Here is an 18998-nt window from a genome sequence, read left to right on the forward strand (position 1 = left end):
GCGCATTAGGAACTGGCCGCGGTTCGCGAGCAGCTGAGCGTGCTGTTGGCCACGGTCAGCCGCCTTCAGGCTGCTGCCTCGAGGATACGAGGAGACCAGGTGGCTACTCTCCCCTCCAATTAACATTCTCGCACAGATTAAGTGTTCTGAACAGTACTGTGATATTTTTGTCACTGTTATGGCCTCCTTAAATACACTCCTGGAAATGGAAAAAAGAACACATTGACACCGGTGTGTCAGACCCACCATACTTGCTCCGGACACTGCGAGAGGGCTGTACAAGCAATGATCACACGCACGGCACAGCGGACACACCAGGAACCGTGGTGTTGGCCGTCGAATGGCGCTAGCTGCGCAGCATTTGTGCACCGCCGCCGTCAGTGTCAGCCAGTTTGCCGTGGCATACGGAGCTCCATCGCAGTCTTTAACACTGGTAGCATGCCGCGACAGCATGGACGTGAACCGTATGTGCAGTTGACGGACTTTGAGCGAGGGCGTATAGTGGGCATGCGGGAGGCCGGGTGGACGTACCGCCGAATTGCTCAACACGTGGGGCGTGAGGTCTCCACAGTACATCGATGTTGTCGCCAGTGGTCGGCGGAAGGTGCACGTGCCCGTCGACCTGGGACCGGACCGCAGCGACGCACGGATGCACGCCAAGACCGTAGGATCCTACGCAGTGCCGTAGGGGACCGCACCGCCACTTCCCAGCAAATTAGGGACACTGTTGCTCCTGGGGTATCGGCGAGGACCATTCGCAACCGTCTCCATGAAGCTGGGCTACGGTCCCGCACACCGTTAGGCCGTCTTCCGCTCACGCCCCAACATCGTGCAGCCCGCCTCCAGTGGTGTCGCGACAGGCGTGAATGGAGGGACGAATGGAGACGTGTCGTCTTCAGCGATGAGAGTCGCTTCTGCCTTGGTGCCAATGATGGTCGTATGCGTGTTTGGCGCCGTGCAGGTGAGCGCCACAATCAGGACTGCATACGACCGAGGCACACAGGGCCAACACCCGGCATCATGGTGTGGGGAGCGATCTCCTACACTGGCCGTACACCACTGGTGATCGTCGAGGGGACACTGAATAGTGCACGGTACATCCAAACCGTCATCGAACCCATCATTCTACCATTCCTAGACCGGCAAGGGAACTTGCTGTTCCAACAGGACAATGCACGTCCGCATGTATCCCGTGCCACCCATCGTGCTCTAGCAGGTGTAAGTCAACTACCCTGGCCAGCAAGATCTCCGGATCTGTCCCCCATTGAGCATGTTTGGGACTGGATGAAGCGTCGTCTCACGCGGTCTGCACGTCCAGCACGAACGCTGGTCCAACTGAGGCGCCAGGTGGAAATGGCATGGCAAGCCGTTCCACAGGACTACATCCAGCATCTCTACGATCGTCTCCATGGGAGAATAGCAGCCTGCATTGCTGCGAAAGGTGGATATACACTGTACTAGTGCCGACATTGTGCATGCTCTGTTGCCTGTGTCTATGTGCCTGTGGTTCTGTCGGTGTGATCATGTGATGTATCTGACCCCAGGAATGTGTCAATAAAGTTTCCCCTTCCTGGGACAATGAATTCACGGTGTTCTTATTTCAATTTCCAGGAGTGTATTATTATTGCTGCCATAGAACGTTGTCCTTGCGTATCTTAACAGTTATAGGCGTATTGGGGTCTTTCCTTTCTTCGTATGCCGTCTTTGAAGGCACAATACATCGAGCTACAACTCTTCTGTCACTCTTTTTGCCTGATGCAATACGCGGATATTTCTCATGGCATTAAGTCCATAGAAATTACAAGAGGGCAGGGACACGGTTCTTAATAGGGTGTGTGACCATCACCGGCGGCAGCGCATGCTCTGCAACGCCCTCCGGTGCTGGCCACAACGTTGGTAAGGAAGTCTTGTGGCAGGGAGTACAGTTCCTCCACCAGCCCGATTAACAACAACTGGATAGTCGTGGGTGCATGTGGACGCTCTGCGATACGTCTCCTCAATGTATTTGTCACGTGCCCGCTGGGATTTAAGTCGGTGAAAGGAGTAGTGCAGTCCATTCGCCTAACATCGTTACGTTCCAAGAGCTCCTTCGTCTGCGCTATTCGATATTGATATACTACCTAGAAAAGAAAGAAATACGAGGGTAATACCAAAAGTAAGGTCTCCTATTTTTTGCAAGTACATAGACCTGTTTATTTCTACAATGGTTTACATCAGTTTACAGCTCGAACATTTAGCTATTTTTCGACATAATCACCATTTATGTCGGAGCTGAATCGCTGGGGCCACAGTTAACGCTGACAGGTACTGTGAGACTCTGAAAAAACTCAGACTGGCAATTTAGAACCAGAGAAGAGGAATTTTGAGCAGGGGCGTACACATTCTCCATGACAACGCTCGCCCCCACATTTCTCGGCAAACCGTTGCTCTCCTGCAACATTTTCAGTGGAACATAATCACCCAACCGCCCTATAGTCCTGACTTGGCGCCCAGTGACTATCACCTGTTCCCTGGGTTAAAAGAACATTTGACGGAAAGCGATTCAGCGCCGACGGCGAGGTGAAAGAAGAGGTTCATAATTTTCTGAACAGCATGGCGGCGAGCTGGTATGACATGGTCGTACAAAAACTGCCACAGTGTCTACGAAAATACATCGACAGAAGTGGTGATTATGTCGAAAAATAGCTAAATGTTCAAGCTGTAAACTGATGTAAACCATTGTAGAAATAAACAGGTCTATGTACTTATAAAAAAATAGGAGACCTTACTTTTGGGATTGCCCTCGGAAGTGACGCCGCTCTTAATGTCACAGCATGAATCCACCTTCCTACGAACATACTGCATATTGTCAATTGGAAGTAGGTCATGTGTAATACCTAAACAAGTAGCTCCCAATATCATACCTTTTTAGTTTTTTATTTTCTCTCGTTATCAATTTACATGATTTTTTTTATTTTCCTCATTAGTAATAAGAAATTTGTACATTGCCGCAGAAGGCGGCAAAGATAGGCTTATAAAATAATCTTTGTAACAAATGAGAAATGTCCAGAGAATATTCAATTTTTTAACAGAATTTCGCTTGAGAGTTGTTATGTTTTAGATCTCACACAAAAAGGACGTGTAATTTCTACTTGTACGCCAACAATGTGTGTAGTAAATGCTATGTGTTTATAAAACTGCAAGAAAAAATATATCTTAAGAGTTATCATGTTGTTGTTGTGGTCTTCAGTCCTGAGACTGGTTTGATGCAGCTCTCCATGCTACTCTATCCTGTGCAAGCTTTTTCATCTCCCAGTACCTACTGCAACCTACATCCTTCTGAATCTGCTTAGTGTATTCATCTCTTGGTCTCCCTCTACGATTTTTACCCTCCACGCTGCCCTCCAATACTAAATTGGTGATCCCTTGATGCCTCAGAACATGTCCTACCAACCGATCCCTTCTTCTGGTCAAGTTGTGCCACAAACTTCTCTTCTCCCCAATCCTATTCAATACTTCCTCATTAGTTATGTGATCTACCCATCTAATCTTCAGCATTCTTCTGTAGCACCACATTTCGAAAGCTTCTATTCTCTTCTTGTCCAAACTATTTATCGTCCATGTTTCACTTCCATACATGGCTACACTCCATACGAATACTTTCAGAAATGACTTCCTGACACTTAAATCAATACTGGATGTTAACAAATTTCTCTTCTTCAGAAACGCTTTCCTTGCCATTGCCAGCCTACATTTTATATCCTCTCTACTTCGACCATTATCAGTTATTTTGCTCCCCAAATAGCAAAACTCCTTTACTACTTTAAGTGCCTCATTTCCTAATCTAATTCCCTCAGCATCACCCGACTTAATTAGGCTACATTCCATTATCCTTGTTTTGCTTTTGTTAATGTTCATCTTATATCCTCCTTTCAAGACACTGTCCATTCCATTCAACTGCTCTTCCAAGTCCTTTGCTGTCTCGGACAGAATTACAATGTCATCGGCGAACCTCAAAGTTTTTATTTCTTCTCCATGAATTTTAATACCTACTCCGAATTTTTCTTTTGTTTCCTTTACTGCTTGCTCAATATACAGATTGAACAACATCGGGGACAGGCTACAACCCTGTCTTACTCCCTTCCCAACCACTGCTTCCCTTTCATGTCCCTCGACTCTTATAACTGCCATCTGGTTTCTGTACAAATTGTAAATAGCCTTTCGCTCCCTGTATTTTACCCCTGCCACCTTTAGAATTTGAAAGAGAGTATTCCAGTCAACATTGTCAAAAGCTTTCTCTAAGTCTACAAATGCTAGAAACGTAGGTTTGCCTTTCCTTAATCTTTCTTCTAAGATAAGTCGTAAGGTCAGTATTGCCTCACGTGTTCCAGTGTTTCTACGGAATCCAAACTGATCTTCCCCGAGGTTGGCTTCTACTAGTTTTTCCATTCGTCTGTAAAGAATTCGTGTTAGTATTTTGCAGCTGTGACTTATTAAGCTGATAGTTCAGTAATTTTCACATCTGTCAACACCTGCTTTCTTTGGGATTGGAATTATTATATTCTTCTTGAAGTCTGAGGGTATTTCGCCTGTCTCATACATCTTCCTCACCAGATGGTAGAGTTTTGTCAGGACTGGCTCTCCCACGGCCGTCAGTAGTTCCAATGGAATATTGTCTACTCCGGGGGCTTTGTTTCGACTCAGGTCTTTCAGTGCTCTGTCAAACTCTTCACGCAGTATCGTATCTCCCATTTCATCTTCATCTACATCCTCTTCCATTTCCATAATATTGTCCTCAAGTACATCGCCCTTGTATAGACCCTCTATATACTCCTTCCACCTTTCTGCTTTCCCTTCTTTGCTTAGAACTGGGTTTCCATCTGAGCTCTTGATATTCATACAAGTCGTTCTCTTATCTCCAAAGGTCTCTTTAATTTTCCTGTAGGCGGTATCTATCTTACCCCTAGTGAGATAGGCCTCTACATCCTTACATTTGTCCTCTAGCCATCCCTGCTTAGCCATTTTGCACTTCCTGTCGATCTCATTTTTGAGACGTTTGTATTCCTTTTTGCCTGTTTCCCTTACTGCATTTTTATATTTTCTCCTTTCATCAATTAAATTCAATATTTCTTCTGTTACCCAAGGATTTCTACTAGCCCTCGTCTTTTTATCTACTTGATCCTCTGCTGCCTTCACTACTTCATCCCTCAAAGCTACCCATTCTTCTTCTACTGTATTTATTTCCCCCATTTCTGTCAATTGCTCCCTTATGCTCTCCCTGAATCTCTGTACCACCTCTGGTTCTTTCAGTTTATCCAGGTCCCATCTCCTTAAATTCCCACCTTTTTGCAGTTTCTTCAGTTTTAATCTACAGGTCATAACCAATAGATTGTGGTCAGAGTCCACATCTGCCCCTGGAAATGTCTTACAATTTAAAACCTGGTTCCTAAATCTCTGTCTTACCATTATATAATCTATCTGATACCTTTTAGTATCTCCAGGGTTCTTCCATGTATACAACCTTCTTTCATGATTCTTAAACCAAGTGTTAGTTATGATTATGTGCAAAATTCTACCAGGCGGCTTCCTCTTTCATTTCTGTCCCCCAATCCATATTCACCTACTATGTTTCCTTCTCTCCCTTTTCCTACACTCGAATTCCAGTCACCCATGACTATTAAATTTTCGTCTCCCTTCACAATCTGAATAATTTCTTTTATTTCATCATACATTTCTTCAATGTCTTCGTCATCTGCAGAGCTAGTTGGCATATAAACTTGTACTACTGTAGTAGGTGTGGGCTTCGTATCTATCTTGGCCACAATAATGCGTTCACTATGCTGTTTGTAGTAGCTTACCCGCATTCCCATTTTCCTATTCATTATTAAACCTACTCCTGCATTACCCCTATTTGATTTTGTGTTTATAACCCTGTAGTCACCCGACCAGAAGTCTTGTTCCTCCTGCCACCGAACTTCACTAATTCCCACAATATCTAACTTCAACCTATCCATTTCCCTTTTTAAATTTTCTAACCTACCTGCCCGATTAAGGGATCTGACATTCCACGCTCCGATCCGTAGAACGCCAGTTTTCTTTCTCCTGATAACGACATCCTCTTGAGTAGTCCCCGCCCGGAGATCCGAATGGGGGACTATTTTACCTCCGGAATATTTTACCCAAGAGGACGCCATCATCATGTAATCATACAGTAAAGCTGCATGCCCTCGGGAAAAATTACGGCTGTAGTTTCCCCTTGCTTTCAGCCGTTCGCAGTACCGGCACGGCAAGGCCGTTTCGGTTATTGTTACAAGGCCAGATCAGTCAATCATCCAGACTGTTGCCCTTGCAACTACTGAAAAGGCTGCTGCCCCTCTTCAGGAACCACACGTTTGTCTGGCCTCTCAACAGATACCCCTCCGTTGTGGTTGCACCTACGGTACGGCTATCTGTATCGCTGAGGCACGCAAGCCTCCCCACCAACGGCAAGGTCCATGGTTCATGGGGGGGAGAGTTATCATAGCCGCAAGAATATTTTTATTTATTACGCCAATTTTCGTTCACAAGCATGACTTTTGCCTGCTGTCATAAGAAGAGGCAGTAATTTCTTCCATCCTGCGAGACATCTTAAAATCTCATATATATGTGCTAATCATCAAGATTTAGTTGATGGACAGTACGAGCGGCAACCGCAGAGAATTAGAGGCAAATTAATGATGTCAGCGTAACTCAATACTGACTTCTATTAAATACATATTTGTGTAATAATTGAACAATTTACTTTTTGTTCAGCACTAAGTTTGTTGCAAAATCAGACAGTCTAAAGATCTACGTCGACAGAGTAAGAAAATTTATCGTAGATGCATTTATCATAGATACGTTATTCATTTTCGCGCCTTCAGTATTTGTATTTTTATACGTTGCATTGTCTTTTCCGTACGCTACGAGGAAGACTGTTTCAACAACAATCCATACTTTAATTCCAGTACTGCAAGTAGTAATTATCTCTCATTACGTAAATTTCATGCCGATCCATACTCTTTGTGTTAGTTATTGGGCTGCCTCCGAGCACGGTTATTCCAAAATCGAACAACAGACTAACACAGGCACTACATTTGTTGACAAGCTATACTGATTCTTACGTATCAAAAGGCACAGTAAACGTTCGTCCACATTTGATGAAAATAAATTTATTACAACATTTTGACAAAAACAACTTCTAAATAAGAGAATAGATAAATAGATAGTAACAAAGTACGCATCTAAATCTAGACACCACACTTCCACGTAATTTTTCATCCTCAGTTGGGCTCAGTCAGTCTCGTATAGCACCTAGGGCAGTCCTTCCTCTACCAGAGTGAGCGTCACATAGGCTTTAGCGGACTGGCGTCTGCACCACACATAACTCCACGATTTTGAAATGAGGCAATCGGCGTTCGCCAGAACTTACATGACACGTCAGGCCATTTCCCCTAGTTAAAAAATACTGATGTTATATTCATACATTATAGAGATGCCTTTAACAGTGTTTAGCTCTTTTTTTAATAGCTTCCTATTACTCAAAACTGCCCACTGGGCTATTAATTTGATATTGAGCATTCGCTATTTCACACCAAACTCTCTCCTCGCGGATTCTCTGTCCATTCAAAACATCCCTCCTCTCAAGTATGAGTAGCCACATCTTCCCCTACTGCCCCTCCTCCATCGTCCAACCCCGCCACTCCGTTTAAAAGAAGACGGTGACAGCAGCTTTCTTGCACACTGTTGCCACCTCGTTTCCTTACACTGGTCAGTACGAACCGTCATGTATAAAGCAAACATAAAATAAAAAGAGAGCGTTGTTTCTGGCACGTTTCCCAGCGAACAGGACTGAGTGTCGGATGGTGTGTTTACAGGACCGTACAGCCATCCCGAAGCACTTTGTGGTACGCGCCCGTAAGCCGCGCTGCAGCCTGAGGACCTACAGCACACAGGGCAACGCGTCCGGCTTCGTCTTGCGCGACGACGGCCACCTGCTGGTAAGTCATCCGGTCTGTCTACAGCGTTATTCAGTTCAAAACCGCAACCACTCTTGATTACAAACTTCCTTCCTTCGTAATAAATTATGAAACGAGGGAAAATTCACTGTAGTTGTTACAGGGCAACTATCTTCAAGCATGCCATGCTGTGTTGAACAAAGTCGACAATGTATGCAAGTGCAAGGTCTACCAGATTGGTTCTCTTCAGTCTACGAAGGATAGCCTAACATTTTTGTTTGTGCTGTTTGTGTTTGTTTGGTAGTTCGACAGCATCCCTTGCCTCTCGAAATATCGTGTTGCGAAAACGACTGCACCCGGCTGGACACACGACAACAGTACAAACTGTTAATACGATAGGAAAGCCTAGATCACACCTAAGAGTTCGTGTTATCACCTCGAAACAATAAATTTACGGCTTTAATTTTTGTTTGTTCGCAGATACGTGTTATTATGTTAACTGATTCTTTCGTCGCTTGTTGGTGGAACAACAAATTTATAAATGAAAATCACAATACTGTGTATCTTCTAGCGGATTAATTTACTTAGTTAACCTATTATCGGCTTACAAGGCCGTCATCAGACTTTGAATGACCATCGACGTCAAAGAAATTACAACACTTACTAGCAACATTCGAAAGATGTTACTCATCTAGAGTGAGTCACAAACACACAGTGAAGGTCATTTGTGACAGTGCAGTGGTAATGCAGTAAAGAGTTGAACAGTAAATAAATATCAAGGCAGCATACCAGGAAAAAGCTAACATTGAAATGGAAAACAGTGCCTGTATAGCAATTAAAACTAAATTAACAATCCCAGTAAAATAACATTAGTACTTGACAAGAGCACTAAGGAATAGACTGAATAGGTATTACATATTGAAAGCCATACAGGAACAGAGTAAAAGACTGAATACACAATTGTAAGAACAGAATGTAAGGAGCACATAGGCAACCACAATAAAATAATAAATATAGGAAAAAGGAGGAATAGAGAGGAACAGACATTGTCAGAAGCACTGAAAACTTTGAGGATGATGTTTGCTTTGTGGGGGGCTCAACTGGGCGGTCATCAGCGGCCGTGCAAAGTCCCAGTTTTCACACAGTCCACTCTAGCCACAACTGATGACGATGAAATGATGAGGGCAACACAAACACCCAGTGCCCTATCACAGGAAATCCTCAAGCCGGTCGGGAATCGAACCCGCGACCCCGTGATCCACCAGAGGCAGCAACGCGAGCCACTAGACCACGAGCTGGGGACCGGAAAGTGTGAGGATTACAGTCTGTTAAGTAAGAGCATGTTCGGCAGTACTCACTAATGGTGAAATGTATCACGTTAGTTCTTTCACAGTACATTAGAAGGAATCTTTGGCCTTCATAGACGTCCGTAAACCATTAGAGTACTTTGAATTCATGACTGAGATATACAAGAAGAGAATGGTGTGAAGGTACTGGATTGAATTTCGCAGTCGCCTGACTATAATCCTATAGACAATTTATGGTCTTACATCAAAAAGAAGTTGCAAGGAATAAAGATTTTAACTTTGAAACAGCTGTCAACACATATTCGACAAACGTGGAGGTTTCTTACATGTGAGTAAGTGCAAAATTTGGTTGTAATCTTGCCTCGGAGATGCCAAGCAATTATCGATGCTCCGTGTGAGTGGACGTATCATTAATTGTAACTGCATGTTTCTTTTGTTCACGTATGATGTATGTACAGGGTTATTACAAATGACTGAAGCGATTTCACAGCTCTACAATAACTTTATTATTTGAGATATTTTCACAATGCTTTGCACACACATACAAAAACTCAAAAAGTTTTTTTAGGCATTCACATATGTTCGATATGTGCCCCTTTAGTGATTCGGCAGACATCAAGCCGATAATCAAGTTCCTCCCACACTCGGCGCAGCATGTCCCCATCAATGAGTTCGAAAGCATCGTTGATGCGAGCTCGCAGTTCTGGCACATTTCTTGGTAGAGGAGGTTTAAACACTGAATCTTTCACATAACCCCGCAGAAAGAAATCGCATGGGCTTAAGTCGGGAGAGCGTGGAGGCCATGACATGAATTGCTGATCATGATCTCCACCACGACCGATCCATCGGTTTTCCAATCTCCTGTTTAAGAAATGACGAACATCATGATGGAAGTGCGGTGGAGCACCATCCTGTTGAAGCATGAAATCGGCGCGGTCGGTCTCCAGTTGTGGCATGAGCTAATTTTCCAGCATGTCCAGATACACGGAAGAAAAAGGGGCCATAAACTTTAAACCGTGAGATTGCACAAAACACGTTAACTTTTGGTGAATTGCGAATTTGCTGCACGAATGCGTGAGGATTCTCTACCGCTCAGATTCGCACATTGTGTCTGTTCACTTCACCATTAAGAAAAAATGTTGCTTCATCACTGAAAACAAGTTTCGCACTGAACGCATCCTCTTCCATGAGCTGTTGCAACCGCGCCGAAAATTCAAAGCGTTTGACTTTGTCATCGGGTGTCAGGGCTTGTAGCAATTGTAAACGGTAAGGCTTCTGCTTTATCCTTTTCCGTAATATTTTCCAAACCGTCGGCTGTGGTACGTTTAGCTCCCTGCTTGCTTTACTCGTCGACTTCCGCGGGCTACGCGTGAAACTTGCCCGCCCGCGTTCAACCGTTTCTTCGCTCACTGCAGGCCGACCCGTTGATTTCCCCTTACAGAGGCTCCAGAAGCTTTAAACTGCGCGTACCATCGCCGAATGGAGTTGGCAGTTGGTGGATCTTTGTTAAACTTCGTCCTGAAGTGTCGTTACACTGTTATGACTGACTGATGTGAGTGCATTTCAAGCACGACGTACGCTTTCTCGGCTCCTGTCGCCATTTTGTCTCATTGCGCTCTCGAGCGCTCTGGCGGCAGAAACCTGAAGGGCGGCTTCAGCCGAACAAAACTTTATGAGTTTTTCTACGTATCTGTAGTGTGTCGTGACCATATGTCAATGAATGGAGCTACAGTGAATTTATAAAATCGCTTCAATCATTTGTAATAGCCCTGTATATATTTCACTTTGTTGTCAAACACATTTTCCTACTGATTAACCCGACCACGATCTTAGTTAACAGACTGCAACTAAAATTTAAAAGAGGGGAAGTGTTTCTTCATTTATGTTTGTTGATTTCTAGGGCTTCCAACCTCTTGAATTTTTAATATTTTTTGCTAATTGGACGACTCGTCGCTGTGGCTGGTAGTATGGGCCTCACTTAGTACGTGTTCAGCGAACCAGCCGCTGTGTCTCTGCCGTAACGATCAATATAAAACTTACCACAATCAGGACAACTAATTTTAATGTTGTCTAGTAACTGGGTCTTATCATTGGTACTGAAAATACTTTGAGCTGTGGTGTTCCTCACATAACAGGAAACCCTGTAGTGCAGGATTTTAGTGTTTTCCCTACACTCTGTGATTTCTTTCCTTGGTATGGGATTGTACACGACTTTCTGCAGACATTGCAAGGAGCAGCAGAGAGAGCACAGAGGAGGGGTATTATTTTGAATTTTTGTTTCCTGTGTGATGTGGTCAATCAGGACAGACAATGAATTGTATTATGTCTAACACGGGTTTGAAATCTTTTTTGGACGTGGTAATAGATATTAGACTGTGCACCATTGAGTGAGAACATGCACGTTTGTATGTTACTTGATTATACGAGCAAGAAGATATTACTGTCTGTAGTTATAATTTTTATATGAATTCTGAAATAATGTGTTTGTATACTGATGTGAATCGTTACATCTAGGAATACCTCAATGCACTGTTAGAAGATCCATGACACAAACACGCAGCGCTCCACAAGGTGGAGCACAGAGTGGTAATTCGTTTTCTGCGTATGATGTGGAACAATTCTGTAACAAGCCATCTGCAGCAGGCAGTGTGCAGTAACAATGCTCCTCATAAGACTGTAGTTAAGTGTAGCGACGCTTCCAGTGTGGTTAAACAATTATGAATCACATAGAACCAAGTGGCAGACGAGCTTACTGTGAAGAACTAGGAATCATAGCAGTGTCGTGGTCTTGTGATTATCGCTCGATCACGGAGCCTCGGCTTCGATTCCCGACAGCATCTGGAACTTTCACCGCTCGAGACTATCTGTGCTGTGCTCAACATCATTCAGTCACCATAGACGTGCGAAGTCGCCGAAGTGGCGTCAAATAAAAGATTTGCACTAGGCAGCCGGAACACCCCAGATGGAGTCTACAGGCAAATAACGCCGTACACTCATTTCACTATAAGTCATCCGATGGCCGGTGTAATACAATAGAGGCGATAGTCGAAAAAGTGAAACACAGTCACCAGTGATGTTTTCAACATCTTGCATGGTATTTTGAACGTAGCGTACGTTGCCTCCCACGAGTTTCCACCAGTGTTCACACCCGCTGAAAAAGCCCTCCGGCCCGAGGCACCAGCGGGAATGTCGCGGCTGTGTCAGGCCAGTCCAGGTGACGTGTTTAGCGGCCTGATCACCATGGACGAGTGCTTAGTGTATCACTCTCAACGGAAACGAAGGAGCAAGGCTAGTGGTAGAAATTTGTAAATTTACCATTAAAAAGGCGAAGGCCCCAATATCATCAAGTAAAGTAATGCTGAGTGGTATTTGAAATTGCCATGGCGTGGTGCTAATGGATTATGCTAGTGATAAGCAGATCGAAACTGGAGTATATCTTCAGTTCTACTATATAAAGACAAGTCGTTGTTTAACGTTGTTACCAAAAGTCCCGAAAATTATTCACCAACTTAAAAAATGGCTGTGAGCACTATGGGACTTAACATCGGAGGTCATCAGTCCCCTATAACTTAGAACTACTTAAACCTAACTAACCTAAGGACATCACACACAACCATGCCCGAAGCAGGATTCGAACGTGCGACCGTAGCGACCGCGCGGTTCCAGACTGTAGCGCCTAGAACCGCTCGGCCACTCCGTCCGGCTCACCAACTTACTTCAGATTTTTACACGATACGCTAATAAACATTCGGACGGACGCGTGTTATATATTTCTTTCATATATGTGATATCTAAATACAGGGTGATCAGAAAGTCAGAATAAATTTGAAAACTGCATAAATCGCGGAATAATGTAGATAGAGAGGTACAAATTGACACACATGTTTGGAATCACATGGGGTTTTATTAGAACAAAAAAAAAAAAAAAGTTCAAAAAATGTCCGTCAGATGGCGCTTCATCTGATCAGAATAGCAATAATTAACATAACAAAGTAAGACAAAGCAAAGATGATGTTCTTTACAGGAATTCTCAATATGTCCACTATCATTCCTCAACAATAGCTGTAGTCGAGGAATAATGTTGTGAAAAGCACTGTAAAGCATGTCCGGAGTTATTGTGAGGCATTGACATCGGATGTTGTCTTTCAGCATCCGTAGAGATGTCGGTCGATCACGATACACTTGCGACTTCAGGTAACTCCAAAGCCAATAATCGCACGGACTGAGGTCTGGGGACCTGGGAGGCCAAGCATGACGAAAGTGGCGGCTGAGAACACGGTCATCACCAAACGACGCGCGCAAGAGTTCTTTCACGCGCCATCTGTCGGACATTTTGTGAATTTTTTTTTTTTTTTTTTTTTGCTGCTAATAAAACCCTATGTCATTCCAACCATGTGTGTCAATTTTTACCTATCTACATTATTCCGTGGTTTATTAAGCTTTCAAATTTATACTGACTTTTTGATCACCCTGTATATATGTAATGTATAAAAGAGAAAGGTTGTACCAAAAATCTCGAAACGTTTTTCGCCGATTTGCTTCAAATTTTTACACAATATTATAATGAACATAGACAAACATAGGCTACACATTTTAATGTATGTAATATAAAAATATATATTTAACGTAGAGGAGAGGGTTAATGTTCTTACAAAAATCTTGAAAAGGACGAGATTGCTTCAAATTTTTACAGGATACTCTAATTAACATCCGAACAGACTTAGTTTATACATTTTAATATATATATATATATATATATATATATATATATATATATATATATATACTCCTGGAAATGGAAAAAAGAACACATTGACACCGGTGTGTCAGACCCACCATACTTGCTCCGGACACTGAGAGAGGGCTGTACAAGCAATGATCACACGCACGGCACAGCGGACACACCAGGAACCGCGGTGTTGGCCGTCGAATGGCGCTAGCTGCGCAGCATTTGTGCACCGCCGCCGTCAGTGTCAGCCAGTTTGCCGTGGCATACGGAGCTCCATCGCAGTCTTTAACACTGGTAGCATGCCGCGACAGCGTGGACGTGAACCGTATGTGCAGTTGACGGACTTAGAGCGAGGGCGTATAGTGGGCATGCGGGAGGCCGGGTGGACGTACCGCCGAATTGCTCAACACGTGGGGCGTGAGGTCTCCACAGTACATCGATGTTGTCGCCAGTGGTCGGCGGAAGGTGCACGTGCCCGTCGACCTGGGACCGGACCGTAGCGACGCACGGGTGCACGCCAAGACCGTAGGATCCTACGCAGTGCCGTAGGGGACCGCACCGCCACTTCCCAGCAAATTAGGGACACTGTTGCTCCTGGGGTATCGGCGAGGACCATTCGCAACCGTCTCCATGAAGCTGGGCTACGGTCCCGCACACCGTTAGGCCGTCTTCCGCTCACGCCCCAACATCGTGCAGCCCGCCTCCAGTGGTGTCGCGACAGGCGTGAATGGAGGGACGAATGGAGACGTGTCGTCTTCAGCGATGAGAGTCGCTTCTGCCTTGGTGCCAATGATGGTCGTATGCGTGTTTGGCGCCGTGCAGGTGAGCGCCACAATCAGGACTGCATACGACCGAGGCACACAGGGCCAACACCCGGCATCATGGTGTGGGGAGCGATCTCCTACACTGGCCGTACACCACTGGTGATCGTCGAGGGAACACTGAATAGTGCACGGTACATCGAAACCGTCATCGAACCCATCGTTCTACCATTCCTAGACCGGCAAGGGAACTTGCTGTTCCAACAGGACAATGCACGTCCGCATGTATCCCGTGCCACCCATCGTGCTCTAGAAGGTGTAAGTCAACTACCCTGGCCAGCAAGATCTCCGGATCTGTCCCCCATTGAGCATGTTTGGGACTGGATGAAGCGTCGTCTCACGCGGTCTGCACGTCCAGCACGAACGCTGGTCCAACTGAGGCGCCAGGTGGAAATGGCATGGCAAGCCGTTCCACAGGACTACATCCAGCATCTCTACGATCGTCTCCATGGGAGAATAGCAGCCTGCATTGCTGCGAAAGGTGGATATACACTGTACTAGTGCCGACATTGTGCATGCTCTGTTGCCTGTGTCTATGTGCCTGTGGTTCTGTCAGTGTGATCATGTGATGTATCTGACCCCAGGAATGTGTCAATAAGGTTTCCCCTTCCTGGGACAATGAATTCACGGTGTTCTTATTTCAATTTCCAGGAGTGTATATATATATATATATATATATATATATATATATATATATATATATATTGTAAAGTATAAGGGGTAAACATTATTAACAAAGCTCTTGAAAAGCTCTTAAACCATTTACCTCAAATTTTTACACGATATTCTAATGAACATTTGAACGACATAGGCAAATTTTTTTTAAATATATACAATATATAACTATACATGCCACGAACCTACTACATTTTTTGTAGCAGGCGGAAAGGTGATAAGGTGATATTCCGACGTAGTGCGGCCCAGGTGGCGGACGTGGGGGGGGGGGGGTGGGGGGGGGGGGGGTCTAACCAGCGTACTGGCGGACTTGAGACTTGAGCGAAATAAAAAATAAAATACCTCTCGCGGACCAAACACACGCCACAATATCATTCATCATTACATCGTGTTTCATTTATCACTTTTCCAGATCACATCTGGAATCGTAAATCCTGACCACGGTAGGACATTGATCATTGATCAGACAATCAACCCAACTTGGAGAGTCGTCTAACAAAGAATCCAAAGTCTTGGATAGACAGCATCGTGGGTCCAAGAAAAGACACCACTCGGATACGGTGGGTACCACTTAGAAGGTTGTGGTGAGTCGGAGCATCTGGCAGCGTAACAGACAGAGACTTTAATTCAGTAAACCCGGAAAATTCTCATTCTTTGCAACATTACATATAAATTCAATAACGAAAACTGGTTAATAAAAATACTTAACAGACGTAACGAATAAACTCAAAATTTTAACTTCAGAAACTTCGAAACGTAGGTTAGGACCCATCTGAAACCGGGGGATACCGTCTCGACAAAGGACTTCCGGGAAAAAGAGTAATAAAAAGTGTCTCGCAATTTGGAATGGGATTTCTGGTTCATGATAGCATATTATACTCAGTATAGGACTTCTCGTCGAATTCCCCAGGAACGGCAACCATAACAAATGACAAAAACATGAAAGATAAGGAAGGGACGAAAATATTTTGAGAAGAACTGGACCAAGTGATATCAGTCATCCCTGACACCCACCCCTTGGAGATTTCAATGGATAAATTTGGAAAGAAAGAAAATATCGCACTGTTCTTGGTAAATGGCCAGCTTATAAACTGACAAACAAGAATGGTCAAAGACTAGTCGAACTTTGCATATATCATGGACTTATTCTCGAAACTACGAGATCTAAGAGAAGACCGCACAAGTTAATGACCTGGAAATGCCCTAGTGTTAAAACGGGGGAGTGTCAAATGGACCATGTCGCAAAAAAGTACCACAAGGAAACCTATAACGTCCTTCGTGGGGTGGACATCGATTCAGATCATTACATTTCGAAGATAAAAACTAAGTTAACCCCAAGAGAGAAAAACAAACCATCAAAATCCACTATGAGGAGGAAATATGACCCTACCTATTTAATAAACAATGTGTTGTTGTATTCAGAGAGATCCAAAACAGTTCCAAGCGACGAACTGGGAACGATTATTGATAAATTGAAAAACATTGCCTAAGAGATTGCCCCTGTCAGAAGAAGAAAGAACATGCCTGGCGGAATGAAGAATGTGATAAAGCAATACAGAAAAGCCACAAAGCATGACTGAAAGACCAGAAAAAGAAAAATGAAAATCTCGAGGAGAGCTAATCATTGCCAGAAGACAAACGGCCAAGGAAATCAGAAGAATCAAAAGAGAACATCAACAAGAAACCCTAAGCTTAATTGAAGAATCATTCAAACAACATAAAACAAGGGAATATTATAGGACATTCGAAAAATATCAATCAAAAACCACATTCGTGATGAAAAATAAAAATGGGAAACTAGCGCACAAGACAACGCCAACATTCTACCTGATCACTTCAAAGAATTACTAAATGCCGAGGAACCAAAAGAATACCTAGATTTCGAACCACATCCAAAAAACAAAACACTTCCAGAGAAGATTACACCAACAGATCTCAGTGAAGGGAACGAAGCAACTAGGTGGCTCAGAAACTACAAAGCAGCAGGGAAGAATTAACTGGTCGCAGAGCTGTGGAAGAACGCAAATAAACAAACACTTCAGAACAACCATAAGCACACAGTAGACATGCGGAACTCTGAAAAAAATGCCAGATGAGAGGAATACAGCTATAATCCATCCAATACACAAAGAGGGTCGTAGATCGGATCCAAAAGACTATCGAGGGATTTCGCTGCTTGATACTATATATAAGATCTTTTCTAGAATAATCTTTACAAAAAATCAGGAACAACTCGACCAAGAACTTGGAGAATATCTAGGAGGATTTCGTCCTGGAAGAAGCTGTCCAGATCAAATTATCAGTCTTAAATGGATCATGAAACAACAAAGTGTGAGAAACAAGAAGTTGGTCACCACTTTTATTGGCTTCAAGAAAGCATATGACAGTATCCACCGTGAGTCACTACTTAAAATCCTCACGGAATTTGGATTGCACCTGAAACTCGTTGATCTTATTGAAATCACCATTAAGAATACTAAATCAAAAGTTAAATTCAGAGGGAACTATCTGAATCATTTGAAATCCTGACGGGACTTCGACAAGGGGATGGTCTGTCCCCACTACTATTTAACAGCGCACTGGAGAAAGTCATGCGACAGTGGAATAAGAAATGCCAACCAAACGTAAAGATTGGCAGCAATATCAAACTCAATTGCCTGGGCTTTGTTGGCGATCTAGCGCTGCGCGCAAACAGCGTGGAAGAGGCTAAACACCAAATTGAAGAACACAAAAAACAGCACTAAAAGTCGGACTACGGATCTCGTTTGAAAAGACAAAAATGATGCCATCCTTCAAGGTCGAAAAACCAGCCATTACACTGAATGATAACAAACAAATTAAAACTGTAAATAAATTCAAATATCTCGGGGAGGTTATAAGTTGGAATTCAAACGAGAAAATGTCAGTAGAAAACAGAACAACTAAACAGAAACAAGCGCAACGCATTAACTGGCCAACTTAGAAGAAGAAATGTCTCTCGATAAACGCAAAACTCTGTCACTATCACTCTGCTATTAAACCTGAAGCAATATATGCTAGTGAAACACTTTTCAAGATGAACGAAAAATCAACCACAGACAAACTACAGAAGGCAGACAGAAGAATCCTTAGAACAATTATAAACAAAAAATACCAAGTAGAGGGATAGTGGCGACTATTACCTAACGAAGTTGTATACCGACAAACTGAGTCAATAATTGACACAATGCGGAAAAGGGGGGTTGCTTTTTTCTGCCACCTTTTCAGACTACCAGAAACCAGGCTACTGAAAAAACAGTTCATCTACTTTTGGAAAAGGTAGACCAAGAACAACTAGTTCAAAGAAGTTCAAGATGGTTTAGACGAGTTAGGCTTGACAATGCAACAAATTGAAGACAGAAAAGAGAGGAACATCCTGAAATACAGTGACACGAGATTTAAACTAAAGACATTTGAACTGAAAAAGTACACCATAACTGAAGAAGAAAGGACATCCAGGTCAGAAAGGATGAAGAAGATTTGGGAGGAGAAG

General features: G+C 43.6%; 1 protein-coding gene across 1 annotated transcript in view; it reads left to right on the forward strand.

Moving 5' to 3' along the window:
• The window catches only part of LOC124545883, a 284098-nt gene that overhangs the window by 128205 nt on the left and 136895 nt on the right, over nt 1-18998 (forward strand). Inside the window, exon 5 of the mRNA XM_047124844.1 lies at nt 7875-7997. Coding sequence (XP_046980800.1) covers nt 7875-7997 — 123 coding nt within the window. The remainder of the gene's footprint in view (nt 1-7874; nt 7998-18998) is intronic.

Source organism: Schistocerca americana, chromosome 8 (genome assembly GCF_021461395.2).
Source record: "Schistocerca americana isolate TAMUIC-IGC-003095 chromosome 8, iqSchAmer2.1, whole genome shotgun sequence".
In the NCBI taxonomy this organism is placed as follows: domain Eukaryota; kingdom Metazoa; phylum Arthropoda; class Insecta; order Orthoptera; family Acrididae; genus Schistocerca; species Schistocerca americana.